The 13,060-nt window shown below is 31.3% G+C and overlaps 1 protein-coding gene across 1 annotated transcript in view; it reads left to right on the plus strand.

Annotated features, from left to right (window-relative positions):
- The window catches only part of LOC108750256, a 27,495-nt gene extending 14,577 nt beyond the window's left edge, over nt 1-12,918 (plus strand). The window contains exon 3 of the mRNA XM_018489605.1: nt 7,838-12,918. Coding sequence (XP_018345107.1) covers nt 7,838-12,868 — 5,031 coding nt within the window. The 3' untranslated portion in view covers nt 12,869-12,918. The remainder of the gene's footprint in view (nt 1-7,837) is intronic.
- The last annotated feature ends 142 nt before the right edge of the window (nt 12,919-13,060 follow it).

Genomic DNA, 13,060 nt, shown 5'->3' on the forward strand with positions numbered 1-13,060 from the left:
GTTAATTGTCGATTTTGGGCGACCTGTATGTGCGTCGTCATTTATGTCCTCACGACCGTTCTTGAATCGCGTATACCACTCATAAACACTGGTACGGGCTACACAATTATCACCATAAACTTGTTTCATCAAATTATGGGTTTCGGTAAATGTTTTACCAAGTTTAAAACAAAACTTAATATTGGCTCTTTGTTCGAAGTTCATTCTCGTACCGATGTATACAACATACTGACACTTGAGACGCCATAACTTCGTTTCCACTGAACCAAATGTCATGAAATTTTCACTGGAAGTCAGGTAGGGATGTACCTTTCAAACGCGCAATCGAACACACAGATGGCGCCACCCGACCTATCCCTATTGAAAAAGTTCGGAAAATTTTGGGACGCACCTTGTATAATCTAATACGTCACGCAATAGTGGCACGTAAAAAATCAACCAGATCTTCATCTGTAGCTATATATAAAAAGACTTTTTCTCTAACCCAATATAAATTGTTTTTATACGTCAACACACTATAGACTCAGTCTCGCTAAACGAAAAGATTGCCGCTTATGCGGGAAGAAGCCTCGCAGGGAGAGAGTGGCAAATTGTTTCTCCTCTGATTGGATGCGGTTATCAAAGCGGTTATCATAAGCATGGAAGAGATTAAAGAAAACTGACGATCTTGATTGGAGGCAAGCATTGAAACTCTATTCAATGGCTCTATTCAGTGGCCAATTTGCCATTCTCTCCCTCTGAGGCTCTCTAGAGGAGAGCGAGGACAACTATTACATTCTGTGTCGTCGTCTTGCTCTCTCCTGTAAAAAATACGGATCCTGGGACCGCATGTTTCTTGAGCTCAAGGATTTAGTGAGTATGAACGAGCTGCTAAACCTGATGACGAACAGGCTGAGACTACTCACGCAGCCCTGACAACTGGTGAAAAGTCGCAGAGAATCTTTTAGATCTAGGTTAGATCTAGACGAAGGGCTTTTAGAGAGTCCACTCACTCTCCCAATTACTACTATTATTGTTACTACTACTACTGCTACTCCTACAAGTTGATAACAAAACTAATTTTCCAATTTTGTTTTGTTTTTTCTTTTTTTTTCTAATACTTACAGAAACTTTAATATTGAAAAATGACTCTAATGACAATCTAAATTATGTTCAAATTTAATAGGACAAAATTATTTAAAAAACCGAAAGAATTTTTATATCACAATAAGAAGGAAGCTTACAGCAACGAGGATTCGCAAATGTCGCAAACAATTATGCTCTATTAATTTAGTCAAAAACTAGTTTTTGACTCATCAGCGAATCAGTGTCCAAATTGTTTAAATATAATCAATAAAATAATTTTTAAATTTAGTTGTAATTAAGAAGCGTTTCTTGTGTAGAAAAACAATTTAATATCGATTGTAACCTGAAAGGAAATCAAATATAAAGTCAAAAGTTTCAAATAAAATTAAATCTTAATACAATGAAAGAACGACGCTATCAGTTCAACAACTTCGACATTCATAGCTTATCAAGAATCGGAAAGTAAGCCTTGGGAAGCCCTTCCGTCTGCAGATTGAGACCACGCATCTGCTTCCTGATGTACAGCATCTCAGGAGTGGATATCCCAAGCCTTTTTCGTGTATCAAATCTCACAATAGTATGAAATAGAACCACCAATAAAGATTTATTTTACAAGGTTTGATACACGAAAAAAGATTGGAATTACTCTCAGGTTTCTCTCTGGTAATACGTACGAAAAATTGATATAAAAATTTTCGATCGATAAAACAGACGACGTCAGCAGATAGAACTTGAGAGCTAGTGAAGTGTTTCACGAAAAACGATTACACTAGCGAACCAATGTTCATTTTCGCGATATGGAAACCAAATACCGCATTTATTTTCTGAAATTGTCGATAAAATCGTAATGTCGAAAATGGATGTAGTATATGTCCGCGCTAATAAGAGATGACAGAATTAGTTTTTATTTTTAGAAACAGTTGTGGTATTGAGAAGGTAATCATTCTTGAATTTCTATATACAACCCGTCAGAAGTCTATTGAATTCCTCGAAGTTTGGTGAAGTCTGATGAATTTTTCAAAGTCCGGTAAAGTTTAGAAAAGTTCGGCGTAATCCTTAAAACATACTGGAAGGAGCATAGTCCTATTCAATGACATATATACATAGATCAAGCATTCCCATGCTTTTCAGTCGTGGGGGTTGATGCCGGAAATTGACAGTTTATGTGACGTTTAGAATCTGTGCTATTTCACTTTTTATTTCACTGCTCTTATTAAAATAGTAAAAGACACTATAGATCCTAAACGCTACAGACTGTCAATTTTGGCTTCAAGCTGCGGACAGAATGTTTGGTCTATGTATACAGGGTGTCTAAAAAATAGGGCAGGAGTCGCATTAGCGACGTAGAATGGATCAAGGGGAACATAAATATCTGTATTATTTTGAGATATTCTACTGTCGAAAGAGGCGCGATGGGAAGAGGCTACGAATTCACGCAGCTTCACCGCATGTTGACTTAGACATTTCCTTTTTTAATTCGAAAACTGGAGCGAATATTTCAAAATAGTATAAGTTTTTTGTTTCTCTTGACCCATTCTACGCCTCCAATGCGACTCCTACTCTATTTTCGAGACACCCTGTATATTATATGTAATTGGACCTATCAACTCCGTGCATTTAATTGTAGAAGAGTAGATTGATAAAGATATGAAGAGATGACGACCTTAGATTGTAAGACGCATGCTCCATATGAATAGACGCGCGTGCGTAGTGGATTCCCAAGCTGAACAAAGTGTACCACTCATAAAGGTACAAACCGTTGACTATTCACATCTAATTTCCATATCACGAAAATGGACGCTGCACAAGTGTAAGCGTTTCTTAAAAAAAGCCGGAATGGCCGCTTTCAAATTTCTCTCTGATGTCGGCATTTCTTCGAACTGTGCTATTAGCTATTAACCCAGATAAAATATTACAGGATAACGAAAAAAATCCATTTTTTTTGTTATCTTTCTATGATTTTTTTTTTTTCGATTTTACGTAGAGGGTTCTATTAGCTTATATTCCCGATTTCACATATGCCGGATATTCACATCGTCCGATGCCTAGTAATTTTTACTGCTTTTTATTAATGAGAACGTTTTATATTAAAATGAGAAATGTTTAGCTTATTAGAAATGTTTATATTATATTAAAATAAGAAATGTTTTATATTAAATAAAAATAATCTTATAATGGCTCAATAATAATAAACAATAAATAACAAGAAGGGGCTACAAGCCAGATTTTATGTATTTCAAATTCTTAAAACATACGTTTTTAAACCTTATTATTAGGTCATCCTCATTGTAAAAAAATTAAACGCAAATTTGACAAAATTAATAAAACGGCTAAAATTATACAATTTATAGATACGCAAAAAGTTGGTAGTATCTACCGTAGTAAACGGTAGACCGGAGAATATTGTTAATTTTGTTAGGAATAATTCTATTCAGATTTTTAATAGATGTTACACTGATTCAATTCAATTAAGTTCGGTTGATAAACAAATTTTAGAGTGGCTAAATTTAATATCAATAAATTTAATATCAAGATTTGAACAAAGTTGATTATATACATAATATTGAAGAGAATTATTCTGACAAGAATACATATATTATAATAGATAAAGATTCTACAATTAAGTTAACTTCTGAATTACGTTCTTTACTAGTGAGATGAAAAAAGAGTGGCTTTATTGATAATTCCACATATAGGAGATTACTTATGACGGATAATTTATCTAGAGGATATGGTTTAATTAAAATCCACAAACCTGGTTATCCTCTAACAGTAATTGTATCTTCAATTAATAGTCCTTTATACTTTTTATCTTTATTCTTACATAATATTATTGTCAATAGTATACCAGAAGCATCTAGTTACATAAAAAGAAATGGCTTCCATTTAATCGAGAAATTAAATGGAACCCATTTTGATTCTAATTACATTTTGATATCATTGGATAGTAGTGTCCTTGTTCACTAGGGTTCCAGTCGAACTGATATTAAATAGTGTTGAAAAAAGATGGAACTATATTTCAAAAAAGATAAAAATTCCATTAGAAGAATTTTTAGCTATCATCCGTCTGGTTAACTCTACATATTTTTCATTCAATAATAAAATCTATAAATAAATTTTCGATGCCCCAATGGGCACCATTGTCGCCAATTATTGCAGACATAGTTATGCAGGATCTCGAGAAAATTGCGATCCAAAAATTATCAATTAATTTATTGTCCTACTTCTCTTATGTGGACATTATTTTGCCAACTCCACTAGATAGTACAAATATAATACTAGAAATCTTTAACTCACATATCAGATTGCAATTTACTATGGAGATCGACTGAGGGAAAATTAAGTTTTTTGCACGATATGATTATGATTGATAAAATTATTTTTGACAGATATAAGAAGGTCACTTGTTCGGGCAGATTTCTTAATTTTCACTCACACCATCCTTTTTCACAAAAGGGGTGTTGTCTTCGGTTTCGTTGATAAAATAGTTAAATTGTCTCATCCTCATATCCACGAAAAGAACTTGGTTTATACTATTAATATTTTTCTAAATAGTTATCCTTTTCCTTTCATTTTTTCAATATTTGAAAAAAGATTAAAATATCACACACAGAACAATAAAATAAAACATAATATCTATGTTAAAAAAAATTCTTTACAGTTCCATATATAAAGTCTATCTCTGAAAATTTTTTACTTGTAGCATATAAATGTAATTGTAAACTATCATATATTCAATCCCAAATATAATAAAAAGCCTTATAACTAGAGGTAAAGATAGACTAGATTACTCAGCTAATCAAAATGTTGTAAATAAAATTTCTTGTGATAACTGTGAAGCTAGTTATGTAAGACAAATCAAAAGAAAATTAAAAATAAGACTAAATGAATATATTTCGGATATTAATAAAAAGACTGGTTCTTTATTGGTGATTACTGATCATCATATTAACTATAACTATAATTTTAATTAGAAAGACGTTAGATACGGAACCGTCGTACAATAAAAGATTGATCTCCGAAATGGTTCACATTAAAAAACAAAAACTGAGATTGAACAAACAAAAATGTGAAAATATTACCTAGTTCTTATCTACAAATTTTGCAGTTTCCTTCTCCATCCTAGTCTTTTTTTTCCTTCCTTTTTCCTTTGTTCCTTTCTTATCTCTATTTCGTTTCCAATCTCATCCCCTCTCTTAACAAAATAATATTATATAAAGCAACAGAATGTCGCTCACACTTCATAATACAAGCAATTTGACTGAACTAGTTCCAATTTTTATCTCTAATCGCATTTGCTTCTTGCGAATTAAATTGACTCATTGTTTCAATTACTGATTATATCCTAGTTTACCAGTTGCAGTTGAGGTATATGTATAATAATTTTATTTATTAACACACACTTTAATATAGTTGTTTATTAAAATAAGGATTATATATACTAATAATTTTGATGAATATAGCGATCATTTATTCATTGTTATTTTAATTTTTATAATTTATTTTATTAATTTGATAACAGAAGGTGTGCTGGTACATTTTTATTTAATGACTCATGTTCAATATTTTTATCATCATGGACTTATTGCCGACTATTACAATATAATGGAAGAATATAACCGATAATATTACGAGAATAAAAAGCATTGCAATGTGCGAAAGATAAAAATCTGGCTTATAGCCGTTTCTTGTTATATATTGTTTTATATTAAATTTGCCAATTAGTGATGTGTACAAGATGATATAGGGTTCTTATATGTACATAGAGTCTGGCTACTTAACGAATTCGCGCGTATTTTCCTTTCTGTATGCAGGATTCATAAATGGAATTTTTGACAGTCATAAAATTTTGTTTAGTTTTGTGTAAAAATTAAATTCAGCGATTTAATATTATTAGAAGTCCTATGACTTTTAAAATATAAAAACTAAAAGAAGTCTTATAAAGACTACTAAAAGATCCCATCTATATATACTATTGTATAAGCACGCACGCAATTTTGTGCGTGCGTGCGTGCGTACGTGCGTGCGTGCGTGCGTGCGATATATACACAACTTTAAAGTTTCTTTACAATTTTTGCTTCTTAAATTTAAGTAATTGTTGCTTAAAACATTTTTTTCTCGAATACTGCATTTTTTAAAATATATTTAAACCTATTTTCTATCGACTCGTCTCTCTTTCTCACTTCATCAAAGATGCTAACAGCGCATGTTAATGTTTATTATATCTGTACGTTACAGTTTAATTTATAGGGCAATTTACACAGAGTTGGGAAAGTTACTTTGTAAAAATAACTAGTTACAGTTTTCTTTTCAAAAGTAATTAGTTACAGATCCAAGTTACCGAGACTAAAAATGAACTTGTTACAATTACAGTTACTAAAAAAGTTACTTTTCTGTTATCGTGACAGAACAATGGGTAACATCGATATTAGAGCTATCAAAGAAAAAAGAAATAATTTAAGTTTGCAATACGAGGGCAAGTCAATAAGTTCTTAGAAAATCTGTCAGAAGGCACTAGCAATGTCATGCCACATTACTTTTTGATAAGTAGCACCTTTCAGCTGATTACTGTCAAATTTTGAGCGGAATTCATTGCGTGGTTTTATTTCTGTAGATGATTAAAGCGAACAAACTTCGTATTTTTTGCAAAATAGAAAAAACGAGTTTCGTGCAGTGATCAAACATCTACATATGAATGATTTAACGCCGAAAGAAATCAAAGCCGAGTTGGATAATGTTCATACATCTGCACCAGCGTTTGCGATTGTATACAATTGGGTGAATAAATTTAAACGTGGCCGTACATTCACATGTGATGCACCTCTTTCGGGACGTCCAATTGAGGTTGCTAAGCCAGAAATTATCGATAAAATCCACGAGATTGTTTTGACTGATCGACGAGTGAAAGCGCGCGAGCTTGTTGAGGCCACAGGCATATCACATGGCACATTAATTTCAATTGAGCTGAAAGGAGACTATGTTGAGAAATAAAAATGAATTAATAAAAAAAAGTGTTTTACTATGTTTTTCTAAAAACTTATTGACTTGCCCTCGTACAATTTTAGTTAAAAATTTCTTTAATTTCGTGGAAATATACGCGAGATAACTCAAATAATGGACGAAATAATAAAATACTCGCTCTGGGTTGCGTTCCAAACACAAGGTGCGTTCCACTTATGCAACGCTTGCAAGTATCATTTTATCCTTGTTGTTTACAAATATTAAATGATACATACGAGCATTGCGTATGTTAAGTAGGATACACCCTTAGCGCTACAAATACTTCGAAGCATTTGTAGCATCAAGTGGATCGTAATCTTAATCAATATACAGATTTTAACCAATCACATTAAATTGACAAATAAGTTTAAAATGTAAAGTAACTGTAAAAATAACTGTTAAATTAGTTACTAGTTATTGGAAGAAATGTGACTAAGTTAAGTTACAATTACAGATAAAAAAGGAATTAAGTTAAGTAGTTACAGTTATTAAAAAAAATAACTGTAACTGTAACTTAGTTACAAGTAACTAGTTACTTCCCAACTTTGAGTTTACACTTATTAATTAGGAGAGAAAGAATACTAAATCCATTCAACAAGGCACTGTTTGTGATGCATATTTACGTTATTAGTTCATTTTGGTTTTTTAAACTAGTTTTTTATATTTATTTTTTATGGAATTTTGAATATATTTATTTTTATATAGAATTTTGAATATATTTCACTGTTTTGTAGCTGACTTAGGAAGTTAAAATTGATTTTATGTTTTTCAGCTTGGTATAGAAATCCATAATGGGACGAAGATTAAGGAAGAGCCTGTCGATACAACATCGAATACAATTGAATATGATACTCCTATAGTTAGAAATTATTATAGTTTAATTGATCATGATCATCATTATTGCGACAAATCATTATCTAATAAGTCATATAAAAGCATAAATAACACAGGAAACGGACATTCATCGAATGCACATACAAACGACGTAACTAATACTGTTAATACAGATCGTGAAAATGTAAAAACAAAGAAAGAAATAGATAATACCTTACCACGTTTTAAGAAACGAAAATATTCCAATGAAATCTTTAGTAATAAAAACACTAGTACACTATGTTCAGTAACCAAAAATGTTAAGAGAAAAAGAAAACAAAAAAGCATTACATTAGATTATAAAAAAAAAATACAATGTAAGAATAAATTAGTAAAAAAGGAATTTACATGTGACATATGTTTTAGGAAATTCAGTTGTCTTTCACATTGGAAAATCCATAAACAATATTACGAACTTGATAAAAGGAATAAGTGTAAGGTTTGTAATAAATATTTCATAGCTAACGACAAATTACAGTCTGATACGTGTCATTGCGTACATAGCATGCGTAGTACATACTTATCTTCATACAATTGTAATTTTTGCAGTCGTACTTTTAAGAAAAAATTGCTTTTACAATCTCACTTATTTCATGTACATAATGAGTTAATATGTTTTAATAACACTGTTAAACGTGAGACTTCCAAATCCAAGATCTTTAAAGTAAATAAATCTCCTGAAAATGATATTTTAATAACTAGTGCAAGTGAAAACTCATTATGTTCAAATAATCTTGTTCAATCAGGAAAGATAAATACTACGCTTATAAATAAATCTCGTAACGATGATGTGATTAATACTGAGAAATCAAGAACCGAAAAATTATTCAATAACGAAGTGTCGCCAACTAAAAGATTACGACAACCAACATTAACGGAATATCTTGAGCTTTGCAAAAAAAAACGCAATATTAAATTTAGTCCAAGTAAATTGAACATTACAAAAGATGATTTTCCTACGTGTGCTTTACATCGTGATGATCAAATAAAAAAACTTCCAGTAGAACAAAATGGACAAATTGATCTTTTATCTACACAATCAGATAATCTTCTAAAACGAACAGTACGTTCTATTCAGAAACAAAGTATGAAACATGAAATGCATAAAAAGCCATTTGTAAAACTACATGCAGATGTTGAAATGATGAAGTCTTTTCTAGAAAAACTTTCTGATACGGTTGTCGAAAATAAAATAACCAAAGATGGAACCAGTAATATTATTTCATATGATCGTGGAATACCTTACAGTTTACGATCTTTAAATGGAATTTCTTCCATGGAAGCAAGTGCAAATTTAGGAATGAGGAAGAACAAAAATGTATCTAAGAAGTCTCGATTTGGTACAGAATTTAATATTAAAAATAAAGAAAACGGGGTTTTAAAGCAAACGATTAATTTAGAAAAGATAACTTCTAAAGTGGATTGGAAAATTATTATGGCTTATTTTAAATGCAAGGAGTGTACAATTTTTTTAACAAGATGTGATGAACAACCAAGAAATTCTTATCAAATTTCTGCTCTTAAAACCAAGAAAAACACTTGTCTTACTTCTGGATGCAACTTTCAAGAAAGTGATGTACGAAATGAAGTGAAGCTAAAAGACGTAGAGGTTTCTTTGGAACGTTTAACAGTTGTTCCAACTGTACATATAAAAGAAAAAACACCGGATGTTGAGAAACACAATAACAATTATTTTTTGTGTAAAGTTTGTAAGGAGAGTTTTTCTTCAAAATTGGCCAAACGTATACATATTAAGTCGTCTCATATAGCATATATGTCAAGCATATGTGGTGCACGTTATAAGTTGAAGCATAAATTACTTCAACATTATCTACGCGAACATGTTTCTAAACAAAATCAATGTTGTATTTGTTATATGCTATTATCTGATTATGAAGCGTTGAAGCAACACTTAAATGTTCATTGTCTGAAGTATATTCAACGACAGGATGATCAATATTTAATAGATACTGAATTAGAATGCAACTTGACCAAAAAATCTAAGTATCTTCGTGACGAGACATTCTTGTCACGAACATCTTTGAAGGAACATCAAAGTCATTGTACAGTACAAAAAGAAATAGAAGAAGATCAGAAAGATTCCATGGAAGAAGCAAATTCATCCCCAAAGGATATTTCTGAAGTACAACATGAGAAGCCCGATGATATAGTTGACATAATATGTCACGAAAAAATTAATCTGGATGATTTATGTAATCCATTAAATAGCGACTGTGTAAAAAAATCGAATGAACATCAAATATCGTTTCATAAAAAAGAACAAGAAATCAATGAAGCTAATCAAAACATTCTTGTTAATAATAACTTAATTAAGGACAAAATAGGAACTATTAACGAATCGCAACACCCTAAAAAGCTTTTGGAAAATAATTCCACAATTAGTAATCAAGATGTCGCGAATACACAATTGAATAACATTGCAACAAAGAATGGAACTTATCCGTGCAATATATGTGGAAAGCAATTTCAAACTCCCAAGAATTTGGAAATACATGTACGCAATTTTAGCTTTACCCCTGATATTTGTCCATTGTGTGGCACTGGATTTAGTTCTAAACGTTTTTTACAGTCACATATTACTGCAGCGCATGTACCACATATTTCAAAAACTTACAATTTTCATTGTGTATTCTGTAACCAAGGTTTTTTTAAAAAACACGATCTTCGGTCTCATATATTACACTTACATGGTCAACAAGTACTCAATACGCTCACATGCAATCCTAATATAAATCAAGAGAAATCCAACAAATCAGTTACCCGTAGCACAGTATGTAACGTTTGTAATTTGGTATTTGAAACTCATGATCGCTATGTTGAGCATCGAATGTACTATTATAAAAATCATACATTTAGATGCTCACTCTGTGAACAAAACTTTCAAGGAATGTACATGTTTCATCATCATAACAAACTTACACATTGTCCAGAAGATAAACGCAAATCATACAATCACATCTGCGAGATATGCCATGAGGGATTCAATCATGAGTCACATTTTTATTCGCATAATATGCATGTGCATTCGAATGAAGTGAATTTAGGTGAAACTGCAAAAGAATCTAAAGAAGATACCAAGAATAGAAGCCGGGATTCATCCAACGTCCAGAAACAGATTAGAAATTGTTCTACGGATCAAGAAAACCAAAATGATCAATCCAATGAGTATACTTGCCAAATTTGTCAGATGAAATGTAGAAATATGGATCATATGGTAATGCACAAAGAATTTTATTCTAATGAGGGAGATTTTAAATGTGACAAGTGTAATAGACGATGCAAAACATTTGATTTTCTTAACCAACATAAGAAATTAACTCACTCTTGTCGAGATGTTTATAATGGACATATGTGTCATATTTGTGGCGAAGTTTTGGAAACAAGTATTTCATTGAAATGTCACGAAAAACACTTCCACTCAAATATTATCAGCAATAATACGGATAATTGGAAGAATCCAGAAGAATTGAGTAATCAGTTATTATCTTTAAATATAATATATCCAGGTAAATCTAAAAACAATACATGTAATGTAACTGAATACAAATGCTTATTTTGTGATATGAAGTTCTCTACTCCTAACACTGTCCAAACACATATTGTTTATGTTCATATGAATGATATGATAGCTGAACGAGCTACTTTAAAACTTGCTCTTCCCATTACTAATAACAATAGCATTCAGAAACAATTTGAAATTGGTCAAATACCATCAATATCGTCAATGTCATCTTCATCTTCATCATCGTCATTATCATCATCATCATCATCATCATCAACTGAAAGTAAGTTAGCTAAACTTCTTCAAAGATCGACGATTCAACAATCTAATAACATCGAAAGTACTATGGCTAAAAATAAAACTGTTGAATTATTTAAGAACTTCAGAACTATATATCCAAAAAATACAATTACAGAGAAAACTTCAAATCCATGTATTAACAAATCTAATGATAGTATTTCGACGTGTAGTATTATTGCATTAAATACGGAATCAAAAACAGATATTCCAGTTTCTCCATCCGTTGCAACAACTTCTAGGATTGTTGCATCAAATACTGAAGTTGGAAACAATGCTTCAGTTTTTCTATCCACTGGATCGATATTTAAAACTATATCCAATACTGAATCTAAAGATAACATTTCAATTTCTCTACCTGGATCAACCAACAATCTCCGAAAATATTATGAAATTCCTTTAAAATCTGGTTCGACCAATGAGTTTAAAACTAATTCATTAGCTAAGGGATCTATAATAATTAATAAATCCAAAACAGTACCTGCATATCTTTTACCAACTAAACCCCTATCAACATTCAAACGTATTATGCCAAAACCTTGGAAAAGCAATGAAATTACGAATCAAAAATCTGAATCAGTGAACAATTACGCCACTGGTCATAGTTATTCATGCCCATTATGTCCGCTAGAATACCCATCTTTGCTGTTCTTCCATGCACATCTCAAATATGCTCATGCAGATTCCATCGTTTCCATTGGAACTGATGAATTGACTGTCCCACAGGTGAATAAATCTCAGAAAGCCTCTATGATAGAATGTTTATTGTGTCCATGTACCTTCCCTGACGAAACCAAGTATAAGAAGCATTTGAGAAATTCTCATACATATTATGTGTATATCCCAAATTCTCAAGAGATGACGAAAATTAATAACGTGCGTAATCCTCTAACGCAGACAAACGTTAACAGAAAAAGCACAGTTCCTGAAACAATTACTATAGATGATGATGATCATGATAACGTCAAGAATACATCAGATCAAGGAACAGTCGAAGTTACAACGCTCAATTACAAAGAACAGAATGAGAAAATTGGTAAATTAAGAGTGAAGCCTCTTGCAAAGATCATTGAAAATTTATCTATGGATTCTGCATCGAAACTCCTATAGATTAAACAAATCATTTTGATATCAAATTGCCATTAAAACAGTTAACAACACACACATCAATTTACAAAATATTTAAATGATAAACTGGTATAACAAAAAAATGTCACTTCAGTTTTGATAATTTGTTGTAGAAAGAGTCGAATGAGGAAAAAAACTAATTTTTTATTGCAATTATATATATATACATATATA

Source organism: Trachymyrmex septentrionalis, unplaced genomic scaffold (assembly GCF_001594115.1).
Source record: "Trachymyrmex septentrionalis isolate Tsep2-gDNA-1 unplaced genomic scaffold, Tsep1.0 scaffold344, whole genome shotgun sequence".
NCBI lineage: Eukaryota > Metazoa > Arthropoda > Insecta > Hymenoptera > Formicidae > Trachymyrmex > Trachymyrmex septentrionalis.